A 14,073-nucleotide genomic window follows, 5' to 3' on the forward strand; every position below is an offset into this window, starting at 1 on the left:
TTAAAGTTAACATTTTTCCTTTAAATGTTATTAGGGAAGGCCCAGCTCCAAGGCCCAACAGAATGAGTGCCTGAGGGTGGTGCTGGAAGCACCAGTTTGCTGTTGTCACAGCCTTAGAGACAGAATGTGCTGACAGGCTTCTCCACCTCTTGACCTTGCCATGGCATCTACATTGGCTCGGAGCTATGCAGATCCAAAGTACAAGTGACATGCGGCAATACGGGCACAGATGGACAGAAATCTGTCCTCACCACCGAAATAGACTGCCTCCTTCTTCTGGAGTGGTTAATAATAAAATGTTACAAATTGTAGAAACAGATGGCATCTGGCCTATTAAAGTTCTAACCCAAACCTTCAAATACCTTTCTTAAAAGTCTTAAAACTTTCCTACAATAGCTATTATTTTATAGAGGAGAGAAAAAAAAAAACGCAATTTTCATATACAGATCTCCCTAATCTCTAATACTTATTTTTTAAAATCAATTTCTGAAACTGGTACATTAATAATATTCTTTCTTTGTAGAAAATTCCTTAGATAAAAAAAATTTAGGTAAATGCACATAGGAAAGTTGCCATTTTTAATATATTTTATGTTACTAACATTTTTTTTAATGTTTCACATTTCTTAAAAATGATGGGAAAATGCACTGTGGTAGCTTATGTAAACTGCATACAAATAAGCTGTGTGTAGGGCTGCATGTTGAATCTTGAGACTAGGCAAATATGTTCCTTCTATATAGGGAAAATAGTCATTATTCAATGGATCTCCAGCAGGAATAGAATATTTTATAGACTTCTATAAAAAGAAGCAAGGGTTGGGGGGTGCAGGGGGAAGAGGGAAGGAGGGAGGGAGGAAAAGAGAGAGAAAAACTGAAACTGCATCTATGAAAATTAAGAGTTTAGAACCTGGCATGAAATTCCAACTTAACATAAACTTTGTTTTACCTACAAACAAAAGACATTCATAGATTAAAAGAAAGGAGACTAAACGAAAGAATAGATTCATAGATTACAAGACAGACAGAATTACAATTCATAAATTTAGAACTTTCTTTTCTTCCTAATTATTCCAGTTCCCATTTTCCATTAAAATATTGCTAAGAAAGTGGTATGTTGGTATTCATCTCCTTCCTTCTAGGAAGAGTACAGAAATTGTACTAATGTCAGAAATGTCAGAAATTACAATTTGAGCAAGCAACTAAGGCAGAGGTCTACGTTATTTCTAATTATGTGTACTGCATCACCCTCTGTACCTTTGCCAAGGTGGGTTGCTAAGCTCCTAAGAATGATACTGACAAGATGCTTGCTTTCTGAGGTGACCGTGGAACAGGCACTCATCAATTTTAAAATACAGGAATTACATAAGCATAGCCCTAGAGAAAGGAAAAAAGGATGATCACAGCTGACATATGCTATGTTAGGCAAATCTAGCCCTTTTTTGTTTTATTTTTAATTTATAATCCATAGTTGTATGTTACACATTTGCATATCCTGTGGATACATCCACATATGCACATAAACTTATACATATATGCTCTTCAAAGAAGCCTAACCATATATTCTTGCCCTAAAGAATAATAATTAATCCTTGCTAATCATTTAACCTCATCCTTAAAAATTCCTCATTAATTATCGCATAGCTAGAAAAAAACAGAAAAAAATCTAGTGAACATTCAGCCTCAACTAATTCTACTAAATTGACACAATTCTACATTACAAATTAAGGACACTTCACCCAAGACAGCTTGTCTCTCTAGATCCATTAGGAGCAAAGTGAACTGCCAGTACCAGAGAAGAGAGAAGGAAAAAAAGGTGCAATCTGTCCTGGGGAAAAAAACTTGACTATGACTCCATAGAAGACAAAAGCAACACCTTAGATTGAACTTTCAGATTTGGCACTACTCCCAATTCCATAAAAGATAAATTATTTCAATTTTGTAAGCTGGGAATGTTCTGATAAATAATTTAAGAAAATGATTTTCACATATATACAAATATATATATATGTATATACATTCTACTGACGTGCATTTAGTCTTAAAATACATCTTTTCTTTACTATCATTATTTACTTATTCTTTGAATGGCTGTAGAAGAAATCAAGCATTGTATTTTTATTACTATTGAGAAAATGAGGCAAAGAGAAATTGAGCTCCCATTAAAACTTACATCATGAGCCTTATTTTCTTCTTTCTCTATGTTATACTATACTGTTATGAACTAAATGTTGGTTGTCTACCCCAATTTCTCATGTTAAAACACTAACCCCCAATATGACAGTATTTGGAGATGGGCCTTTGGAAAATAATGAGTTTTAGATAAGGAGCCCTCAACGAGAACCGAATCTGCCAGCACCCTGATCTTGGACTTCCCAGCCCAGAGAACTGTGAGAAATAACTGTCTGTTGTTTAAGTCATCCAGAATTTTATTATCGCAGCCCAAGCAGACGAAGACATATACATATAGAAAGACTAATAAAAACTGGCTTCCAAGAGTCTTTTTAAAAATATTTAATATTTTTTGTGCAAGGACTGACATCAGACAGAAAGCTAGATGGCAAGAGCAGATCTCCACACCCCGTCCCCCTCCCACTCCACCACCACCTCCTGCCAAAAGAAATGTCTTCATGACATAACAGTCAGCTCAGTTTTTGGATATTTTCAACCCCAACTGATAAAATAGCCATCACATTTTATATTCCAGTGAGGTTTGTAATAGGATAATGGGCATTTAAATTAGTATTTGTAAAATGAATAAATTGTTTTTGCCTTTTCTGTTGATGTTTTGGCTTAGGACATATCCAAGGTACCCATTTCTTTCTCCATGAAAGTACTTTTTTTGCCTCAGAAATCCTGAACACTATTTGGATAATGAGAATTTCCTCAGTTAGCTTTCTTCCTGTGATTTTTCATTCTTTCTTTTATCCATTTTCACTCAACACTTTTATTTAACAGCTACCACGCAGGCACTGAGGACACGGAGGTGAATAAAAGTCCTGGCTCTCCCGGCTTATATGCACTTTCCTTTTTTTTGAAATTTCTGGTATTTCTACTATTGTGAGAATACTTTCTGCTCCTCTCAAGACTAATACAGTTTAAAAGGACAACAAAAACAAAAATAACTACTTTCTTTAAAACCTTCTCCACTTATGAATCTGCGATGGTCCATGGTAAGCACTTAAGCCACCCAGAAGCAGATTTTCATGGTCATTTTAAATCATCTCTCATATTTCCTTTGGCCCTTACACTCAAACCAAGCTGGAATTGTACTATTATTCTTCTGTAACATCACCGAGAAATACTCCTTTGCAGTTTAAAATCTTGGTACACCCCTGTCTGCCATACTGCTATCTTTCATTTCGGAAATCCCTCAGCATGCTACCTTTTCAGCATACTGAAAATATGAAAAGTATCTTTCCATGTAATGATACTGCCCAAAATCCTCTACTGGCATTTTACTCTCATTACTTGGGCTCAGTCTTCAATCAGCTCCTTTCCAGACACATAACTTTGTGCATCTATTCCTATCTTTTTTCACGCACATTGAGAAAGCATGTGTATAATCCATATAGAGATCAACTATAATCATGGTGAGACCATAAAAGCGTTTACACTTCATAAAAAAATAGCTATAAAAACAAGCAAAAGTCACTATAGGGAGAAATCTCATTGAATTTGAGATGAAACCCTAAACTAAAAATTATAAAGTTCATGTTTAAAAGAAAAGCTCTTCCCTTTATTATTTAACTTGAGAGGTTGTTCTCCAACCACGTTTCCACTTTCTTAAATGTTTTCATTCTTTCTACTTTCTTATTGTCAATATAAATTAATTAAAGAACGAGAAATCAAATTAAAAGTGATTTGACTGATTACATGAAATGCGCCTTTGCTTTTTCACTCTTATGGTTGTCTGCCTAACGGTACTTAATTCTAGCTAGATCTAAATATTAGTAGTCTAGCAATTAAAAATATTCCAAGCCATCTTAATATTTTTAATCACTTTACCCATATTTCATATATTCCTCATTCATTTTAATTACATTTGAAAATAGTTCTAGAGTTGAGTTAAAATCAATATACTGGCACCATATATCTTCACTCAATACTCGAAATGTGGTTTCCTTATGCTTAAAAAGTTAAAAACGGCACATTTCATTATACCACATATAATTTGTAGTATTTTTAGTTTGGGGGGAGGTCAAATGATGACTTCTCATCACACAACTTCTCCTCAGTTCTAAGACTGTAAGAAAACATATAACGGGATTTTTTTCATTAGCTCAAAAAGAGATTATATGAAACATAAGGGAGATAATCTGATAATTAATGCTGAAAAATGTTGGGGCTGAACCCAAAATTACCTGTAATAGCCTACCATGGATTTTTTTTTTAACCTTTTAAGTAAATCCTCTGTGAACCTGGTTATAGTCTTAGCTTGCACAACCTCTTGGTGATAGCAAAATAACAAATTAGACAAACTTCCTCAGATTTTCTCTAAAATGTCTCCTTCAAGCTTTAGGAGGAATTTATTCCTCTCATGAACAGACTTCCCAAGTCACCATTGCTCCTGCTGGCCCACTGCCAATATCTCGATGATCAAAGGAGTGAAGATTTAATTATCATCCCTGGTTACCATCCCATTCCCTGCTCTCCACCTCTGTGCTCCTAACACACAAGCTAATTCTCTCATGACTTTCCTGTTACTGTAAGAGGAACAATCAGCTACTGAATCAAAGTTCAAGATCCTAGCATTAACTTTAACAAGTTCTATATTTAACCAAGTTCTATCTCCCTGTGATTTCTCTTCATGACTTTCAAAATACCATTCCTTCCCAGTCCCACTGCTTCCATCATTTTCATAAGTCAAACTCTATGCTCTTTACACTGGGGTTAATATCTTACCACATTATCCATTTGAAACTGGTATGAGCATGGTTACCTAAACAAACAAAGCACACTGTCAAGCTTATCTTGCTTTTCCACAAAGCAAGACAAGTCTTCTTTGACTTATCAAGAAGTGATTGCCACGAAGTCTTCTTTGAGTAGTTCACTCTTCAGCATTGTGTCTTCCTTCTAAAGCCAATGGTGGTAATTTTTGACATGCAGGTATTTGAAAGATGACATGGGGATAGAAGTCATAATCACATGGGATATTTTTTCAATCTAGTCCCTCATCCACCAAAACCAATTATAATCCCGTAGAGACATTGATTGGAACCATTAAGAATATCCTCAGAAATTCTGGGTTGAAAAAAAAGCCAAGAATCACTGTCGTATAATATTTACTGCTTGGATCATGAACATGGTACATTACAAATACTATCTGGTATTATTATACTGTTACAAATATTTCTTCAGGTGTACGGTATTTCTTTAGCAGATTATAAATTCACTAAAGATAGTGGCTGTCATATTTTTAACTCCAGTGCTGATTCATTCATTCACCAAATATGTACTGAGTGCCTGTTACAGGCCATTCATTATTTTAAGTGCTGTAGTTACAATAATGAACACAGTAGTGAAAATCTTTACTCTTATGAAGCTTACATCCTAATAAGGAGATACAAGTAAAATGAAAAATAAAGAAGAATAAGGGAAATAGAGAATGATGGAAAAGGCGAATGGAAAGTGCTATTTCACATGGGGTGGGGTAGTAGATTGAACGCTCCCTCCAAACTCATCAAAGCTTGGATTGTGTCCCACAAGTTTTATGTATTAGAAATTTGGCCCCCACTGTGACTGTTGGGAGGGTGAGAAATCCTACAAGTTTTATGTATTAGAAATTTGGCCCCCACTGTGACTGTTGGGAGGGTGAGAAATCCTACTATGGTAATTGAAAGGTGGGGACCATGTTATAGTGAATGGATTAAAAATGGTGGTCATGGGCATGGTTCTGAGGGCTTTAAAAGAAGAGCACATGAGAGGTTAGTCTTTCCCTTCAATGCCATTTTCTGCCATGTGAGATCCCTGGGTCACGGCTGACACCACCAAGACCCTCAACCAGATGTGTTTCCTGGACTTTGGCCTTCCCAGCTTCCAAAATTGTAAGCAATAAATTTTTTTTTCTTAAAAATTACCCAGTTCCAACTATTTTGTTATAAGTACCAGAAATGGACTAATACAGGTGGTCAGTTTGTGCAGAAACCTGAAGGAATAGATTTCAGTTATGTAGGTGCATATATAAGTTATTTCTTCCTGCATAAAAAATTACTCTAAAACTCTGTGGCTCAAAGAGCTTAGCTAGATGGTTCTGGCTCAGGGTTTCCCATAAGGTCACAAGCAAACTATTGGTTGGAGCAGCAGTCACCTAAAGGCTGGGAAGATTTAACAGAAAAAGCATACTTCCTCCTATTTTCTGTTAGAAAAAAATTCTTCCTCCTATGACTCTGTAAAATAAATGTAAAATTAAAATAATCTCTACCTTATTTAACTCGGGCTATACAAGCTTTATGCCCATAAAATGGGGCAAAAAGATTACTTCTCTATTTGCTTAAATTCCAAGGCATTTTTATTTAGAATTCAAGTCAGTTCTATATCATGACAGTGGTTAGGAAAATCAGCTAAAACTATTCGATCTGTTTAAATATACGGGATGAAATGGATTATTTTACAGATGGATGAAGATGGTGGCCGTAATGTTTAAAGCTGTGTGTATATGACCTAAAGACCAAGGGAAGACCCCTAACATCCAACATTTGAACAAAACACTTCTATATTTTGATCTGTATTTCTGTTAAGCTGAACTTGGAACATCAGACAATTTCTTTTCCTAATTTAACTGTGGAAGAAATGATGTTTTGACTACATTTCATGATTATATCCTAATTACTTAACTAAAAGTATACAGGAAAAATTAGATTTTAAAATGCAAAAATTATATTTTCCCCACAAAATAAAGTAACCCTAAAATGGACAGCTTCCTGATGGCTTAAAACAGGTAGAGCTTATACTTGGAAAATACTAAAATAAAATACACATTCATTTATTATACCTTACAATAAACTGCACCTCATCACAGAACTATTCTGTGTTCTCACAATATTTTGCTGTTATTTTCATTCTTTGAAAACACAGTTACATTGGGTCAATCTTTTAATAAACGGGACATTATGTGTATTATAATTTATAATTACATCTCTTCAAGTTAGAATTTTAATTCATTTATGAAGAAAACCTTTTAGAAAAAAGAAATTATGTATTCTAAAGAAACGATTCTAAATGTGGGAAATATTCATTTTGAAAAATATTAATAATTCTCAAGTGAAGAAAGTTGTAAGGATAGATCTCAAAATGTTGGTAAGAGGTTTCAAAGTTCTAGTTGTCAGGTAGCAACTTTCAGTCTTTGGAAAGATTACACCAAAAATTAATTTTGTCAAAGCACCACACTTGCCGGGACTGCATCCCTCATGTTGTACATTAGAAGAGGGACGCAGTCTTAATGGGCAACAGAAGGACAAAGTGGCTGGTGACACTGAGTGCTGCATTATTTACAACAGGATTTTTCACTGCAGTGTTGATTATCACTTGTGTAAATGCTACAATCTGTTAAAGATAAAACTTGGTGAAAATATTGCTAAGGTAGGCAAAACATACAAAATAACTTCTCATTCCATTAAAAGAGCATGACTTTTTAAAATTTGGAGTAGCAATACTAAAAATATTTATTACTTAATAAAACATCAAAAAAAAACCCTTGAATTCTTAGATGACGTTTTGCTCTGCTACCACTTCTATAATAAAAGCTACCATCATCTCTCACCTGAAGTCTCCACTCCATCCATTTCCCTTTGCATCAAGCTTTATACATCCTACCTACCTACAACCTAGCATAGGAGACACAGCCTTACCTGCACTCCCACAGCTACTTTCTTTATGTGGTCCATGAGCACTTCTCACCAGGGCCATTCCAATCCTCAGTCCATATTACCCCCAGTCCATTCTTTGTATTTGTGTCAGAGTGATCTTTCTAAAAATGTAAAATTGCTCGTAGCAATTTCTGTCATTTTTACAGTGCTTCTGTGGCCACCTTCAGTTTTCAGGCTGGTAGTAAACAGCCTCTCCCTCTGGCCCCCGCTCATCTCTGTGGCTTCAGCTGCTGTCTCTTCTGCCACACACCCTTCACTCTCAGTGACCTCAACTACTTGCTGTTCTTGACATCATGCTATGTTCCATATCCCACCCTTTGCTTTGCAATCATTTGCAAGGACCACTGTCCCTTCTCTTCTCAGCAAACTCCCCCTTCTACTCAGTGACACAAGGTCACTCATTTCTACCTCTCCTTCAAAACTCAGCTCTAGCACCACATTTTTAACTGCTGTCATTACACTTATCATACAGCACTGTTATCAGTCATCAATTTACGACACTACCGCCCCCACTCATGGGCGCATATTGAGTTGCCTTATGCAAATTCCTATTCAAAGCATCCAGCTCAGCTGTGGCACATATAGAACGTTACTGAATCAACAAATTTATGGAAACCATAGGTAATTTCAGCATTCTTAATAAAATGAAACTAAATGTTACAAACTATGTATAACAAGGATTTGCCAGTTGCCCTGACAGAGGATTTTGGAATTAGTTTGTTTGACCTTAGGAAGACCAGCAGAAAGAACACATATTTCCACTGGAGTTGGTACACATGAATGGTAAAATGCAATCTGGCAGAGGCTTGTAATGCTATTAAGTAGCAAAGGATAGAACTCAGTATTTAGGGCCAATGATAGCACACAAGGTAACTGCTGGATGTTCTCAGGTTTACCTGGGTGGTTAGTAGGTCTGGCTTCTTTTGGGAGGGGAAGAGGTTGGTGGGGGTGATGAGCCACAGACAGGTGGAATGACATAAAGTACAACCAGAGAAGAGATTCTGACAGGCTGACATAACTAAAGAAGATATTGGTTGGAAAGTCAAATAGTTTTAAATACATCTGAAGGGAGTGATAGAGATCAGATCAAAACTTTGAGGAACCAAACCATAAATTCAGTGCTACAAAACTTGATTACATCCAAGTATGTCCTCATTTTCAAAGAAATTAGGACACTGGACTAGATAAGCCTCAATATAAGACTCCAGTTACTCCTAGGGAGATCGAAGGTAGGAATGTGGTCAGAGGAAAGAAGACAGCAGTACCTGATTCAAAGATTCAAAGAGCAAAGTAAGAAGGCTCATCTGAGGCCAAATTGCCTGACTAGACCAGTCTGGTCTGCCACCTGTCACCTACCTATAGGTGAGCAGGGCAAGTCATTACAAAAAACTAAAGATGAACTTGTGGAATTAGAATGTCAGCTGGAAAACAGACTGTTTTTTTCTAGTAGTAACATTCATTTAAAAAAATCTGTTGTTTGTTTATATTATCATTGTTATTTCCTCATATAGTATTACAAAATTTAAATTTATTTTTTTGAGGACTAAGTACAGTATATAATTCGGAGTTCTCAGCCACTGGCCTCAATTCCAGAAAAGGTCAAATGTCTTACCAACAAACACAAAGAGGTGTATTTCTGTGTCAGAGAAAGAGGATATGTGATTATTAAGGATCACTTTTGCACAACCATTAGTTCAGACTATATGAATTCTTGGTAATTAGAATTTATGTGATAAATAAAGGTAAACAAACTGGGAAAAATACTTTTTATTTAAAAATGTGTTATCAATAGCATACTAAGTCAACAAAGTTACTCAGCACCAGCTATGAGCAAAGGATTTACAAGGCTGCAGGCACCTCTAATAGTATATTACAAATCTGGATACAAGCTCTGTGTTTTGTTGTGGTCATTTTACCTTTACAATGCCTAGCACAATGCCTACCACTTAATAAACGGTCAATAAACATTTGTGAAAGCAATTGGTTAAAGAATTAATATAAGTTATGTTACATAGCACAGTGATGCAATAATAATAATACAAATACACTGTGTTTGCAACTGACACAAAGTAAATCTGAATTCACTCAAATGTCTAACTCTTAAAAGATAAATACAAGTACCTGGCGGCTCATTTAAACAGTAGCAGCAGAATTGAACCTATGAAGTAAATTTTATCAAAGGTAGGAACATGTGAATGACCCTAATTACTTGTCAATAGAAGATGTTGAATGCAGATCTTTTCTTTTTTCCTTAGGATCAGCAATCAGATTCACTCACAGATCACTGATTCATGAATAGCACCCTATACGCACTTTGAATTTTCAAGTTGCCAGTGCTTCACGAGTGTTTATATTACAAGTACACTCAGCCATCACTCTTTTTCTCCAGTGCGTTGTTCCATGATTTTTAGCCAGAAAGGACTCAAGTGTTTCCTTGATGACTCACGTTCTTTTATCAATGTTTTGTTTTGTTTTAATTAAGAAAAACATTTCTTCTTTTTCAGTGATACAGGATTATTTGAACAGTATGTGCTGTTATGGTCAAATGTATTCATTTTACACAAAGAACAAAAATTAATTTAAATTTTTTAAATGAACATATAAACAACCTAAGATGACTCAATTATGAAATACCTGCACTGTTTTCTGTACCTCGATTTTTTTCTCAATAGAAGTTTGATAACAAAACATCCACAAAATCTATAAGTTTCAAATGGAAACATAAGTTTTAAACATTCATCTAATTACAAATGTGCAGAAATTAAAATGGTTGGAATAATTAGATTCAACCCATAAAAACAACATGGTTCACAATTTTCTGATTGATGAGGAGTATTAGGTAATATGTGAGATTTTAATATTGGAAAGGTAATGGAAATGGCAAATTGAACTTTAGTATTTATCATGGAATTCCTGTTAAGGAACAAACCAGGAATTAAAAGGTCACATAGGCTTCATTCATTATATCTGTTCTGCTTTTATTTTTTCAAAGCTCCCCATTTTTCAGTTACTCATAAGAAATTACTCATAACTGATTTACAGCATTGGGCAAGAGTTATTTTTTCATCTTATTTCTGACAAATATCTTCAAAGCTCTTATACCATAGATACCAACAGAAGAAGTGAAATGAAATGGGACTAGAGGGGGAAAAAAAATGGGTAACGATCTTAAATCAAACAGCACAGAGAGGGTGAATGATTCAGTTCATGAATATCTCAAAAATTTCCTTAGGATTTTGCTTTTAACTACAGGTCTATCTGTAGGCTTTGTCCAAATGAAAAACAAACAAACAAAAACAAAAATAAAAAGCTTCCTGACAGTAATTGTCAAATGAATGTCACAAGTGAGCCACTTTTATTGGTTGCTAAGCAATCATGAGAAAACATTTCTTCTACTGGCTGCTTTTTTCTTTAACTATTATTTTTCCCCTCTTACCTGATAGGTGCACCTTTGGCTTGTGCTGGTCTCAACAATACAGTTATTGTGGTGGCAGTTTCATTGAGAGAGGCATCAACTCCTTCATAGTCGGGTAAAGTTGGAGCTGATAAGTGAGAAAGAGACCAAAAGAAAAAAAGAGTTCAATCAATTCACAGTAATATATCATAGGCTGGATGAATAAATGATCCTAACTTAGGGAAAAATCAATTTAATACCTAATTATCTACAATGTATCTTATTTATAACATAACATCTACCACTGAATGTTAATCCAGGAACCTAATGCACCAGAAGCTATAAAGCTAAGTTTTGTTGTTGAACAGCAGGAAAGGTAAAAGGCTGCCTGGTGGGGAAGTGCTATATATGAACTAATGGTTGTAGAAAGACCCACTATACTTATCTGGACCATTTTCACCACTGTGGTCATAACAGAAACATATTAAGTGTGGTGAATGGCAACCTTAGTGCTTATTTACCATGAACTAGTGCATCCGTTGCCAGATTTTTGAAAAAAAGAAACCTATCAATTTTCAAAATATTTGATGTTTAATAGGGGGATGAGGGCTTCCTAATGTTGAGCTGGGTGAAAGAGTGATGCCAAATGGCTTTTGATTATTGCTGTGTAGAAAGATGTTTAAGGAAGTATACAACCAGTGAAATGTGCATATTATCAGAAAGAAAAACAGAGCAAATGCATGTAATAAATATTTTGAAGTGTTTTATCCATTCATCAAACAATTACAGAATACATAATAGGTGCCAAGTTTTATGAGAAGTGCTATAAATATGAAGACAAAGCATGGTCTCTGACATTTATAGAATTAAAAGTAGGAATTCACATTTTACGAAGAGTGAGATTCTTAAAAAAATTACAGCAACATATTAAGTGGCCAAAAGCAGAAGACAATTAATTTGCCAAAATAGCAGTTCTCAAACTTGTAAGATCAGAAGCACCTGCAGGACTTCTTAAAACACAGATTGCTGAACTTCTCCCCTAGAGTGTCTGATTTAGTAAGTTTGGGTAGGGGCCTGATAATGTGCATTTCTACAAAGTTCCCAGGTAATCCTGGTGCTGTTGATCTGGGACCACACTTTTTACACTGATATTGGGAATTGGGATAATGAAACAGGAATTTAGACGATATTTGAGCTAAATCTTAAAAAGAAGAGCAAAAACTCAATCAGGAAAAGAAAGCATAGACTAAAATTCGAGAGAGAGTACACAATGTTTGAAGATACCAAATTGGAAAAGGACATGGTATGTTTGACATCTACAAGCAGATTGCTGTACCTGGAACTCTGGTTTCACGGGGAGGACTGGGGGAGGAAAGGAGCCACACAATGAAGGGCCACAAATGCTAACCATGAGTGGGTGTCTGGACTTTATCCTACTGGATACAATACACTGTATTTTGAAAATATTTAAGAAGATAGTATGTGTTGTATAAAGACTGACAGAAAAATACATAAAAGAAGGTTAAGTCCAAAGTCAGGGATACCACTTAGACATTTCAATGGTCTGTGTAAAATAGGGTCTAGATGATGGCGGGAGAGGGAGGGGGGAAAAGGACGAATTGGTAAAGAGACATGAAAATCAACTACATCGTCTATTGATGAATTAAAACTAAAAATAAATTTAAAAATTAGGGTCCGTATGAAATAAAGGAACAATGACATAAGAAGGAGACAAATTATTATCTAAGAGTCATTTAGAAAGCAAAGTCAACAAATATTAAATATAATACATTAAATAAATACATACACACACATAAAATGCCTTCAACCATTATGCCTCCAACAACTTGATTTCACTTTTATTTAAATAGCTTTAAAAAAATGGTGAGGAAATGTAATTACTAGTCTCAAGGGATAAATGGAAATAAATTATGTCAAAAGTTCAAGTGATGCTGAGAACCACACTAACCATAAATTTTATCTGTCTTAGCAATGATTACTAGTTATTCCCAATATATAGTGATTGCAACCAAGATTTTAAAGTATAATCAAGATTCATTGTACCTAGGTTGATGTAAGAGAAATTGCAGATAAATAATTCAAAGGTAAAACAAGATGGATATTCTGGTCTCTTGACATAAACTTTCCATTTAACACAAACGAAGTACCTGAGCCTTGAGAAATCTTTACACATACATATATACACACATGTGTATGTTCATGGCTCTCAAAAATGTACATTTGGTCAATACTCTCAGTTTTATAAGTTTATGTAAATTTTGTAAGTATCTTTGTTGAAAGATCTTAATTACAGCACTACTGCTAATTCTAGAGGGTAGGAGACATGTCTCAGTACATCGTAACATCTCCAAGTCTCACTTTCTAGTAGAGTGAGTCAATAGATATTTTAAATTGATGAGTTAGAATTGTTCCATCAGGAAATAAAATGACAATTTAAATACACTGTTACTTTAATGATATAATGGATATTTTAAAATTCTTTTTAACTAGAATATTAAGATAAATTATGTTATGCAAACAAACTATAGCTCATATTAAAATGGCTAATTTACACATGATAAATTTTCAAAGTTTGTACTATATTCAACACATTTCCAAATAAAATTTTAGACTCCAACTAATTTAGAGAGTATCTGTCTTTTGCTGCAAACAGTAGAAGACAATTTTAATGAGTATTATATCAGTAATATATGCTACGTAGCAACTATAATGAATATGAACATAATGATCAAAAACAATTTACAAAGTCAAAATTAGTATTTTAATACGTTACCTGGCTGACTTTAAAACATTT

General features: G+C 34.8%; 1 protein-coding gene across 6 annotated transcripts in view; it reads right to left on the reverse strand.

The window, feature by feature from the left end:
* Positions 1 to 14,073, reverse strand: part of PTPRK (protein tyrosine phosphatase receptor type K) — a 558,957-nt gene that overhangs the window by 94,824 nt on the left and 450,060 nt on the right. For all 6 annotated transcript variants that reach the window (XM_063096107.1, XM_063096103.1, XM_063096106.1 and 3 more), the window contains exon 11: positions 11,301 to 11,406. In XM_063096107.1, coding sequence (XP_062952177.1) covers positions 11,301 to 11,406 — 106 coding nt within the window. The remainder of the gene's footprint in view (positions 1 to 11,300; positions 11,407 to 14,073) is intronic.

Source organism: Cynocephalus volans, chromosome 5, assembly GCF_027409185.1.
Source record: "Cynocephalus volans isolate mCynVol1 chromosome 5, mCynVol1.pri, whole genome shotgun sequence".
Taxonomy (NCBI): domain Eukaryota; kingdom Metazoa; phylum Chordata; class Mammalia; order Dermoptera; family Cynocephalidae; genus Cynocephalus; species Cynocephalus volans.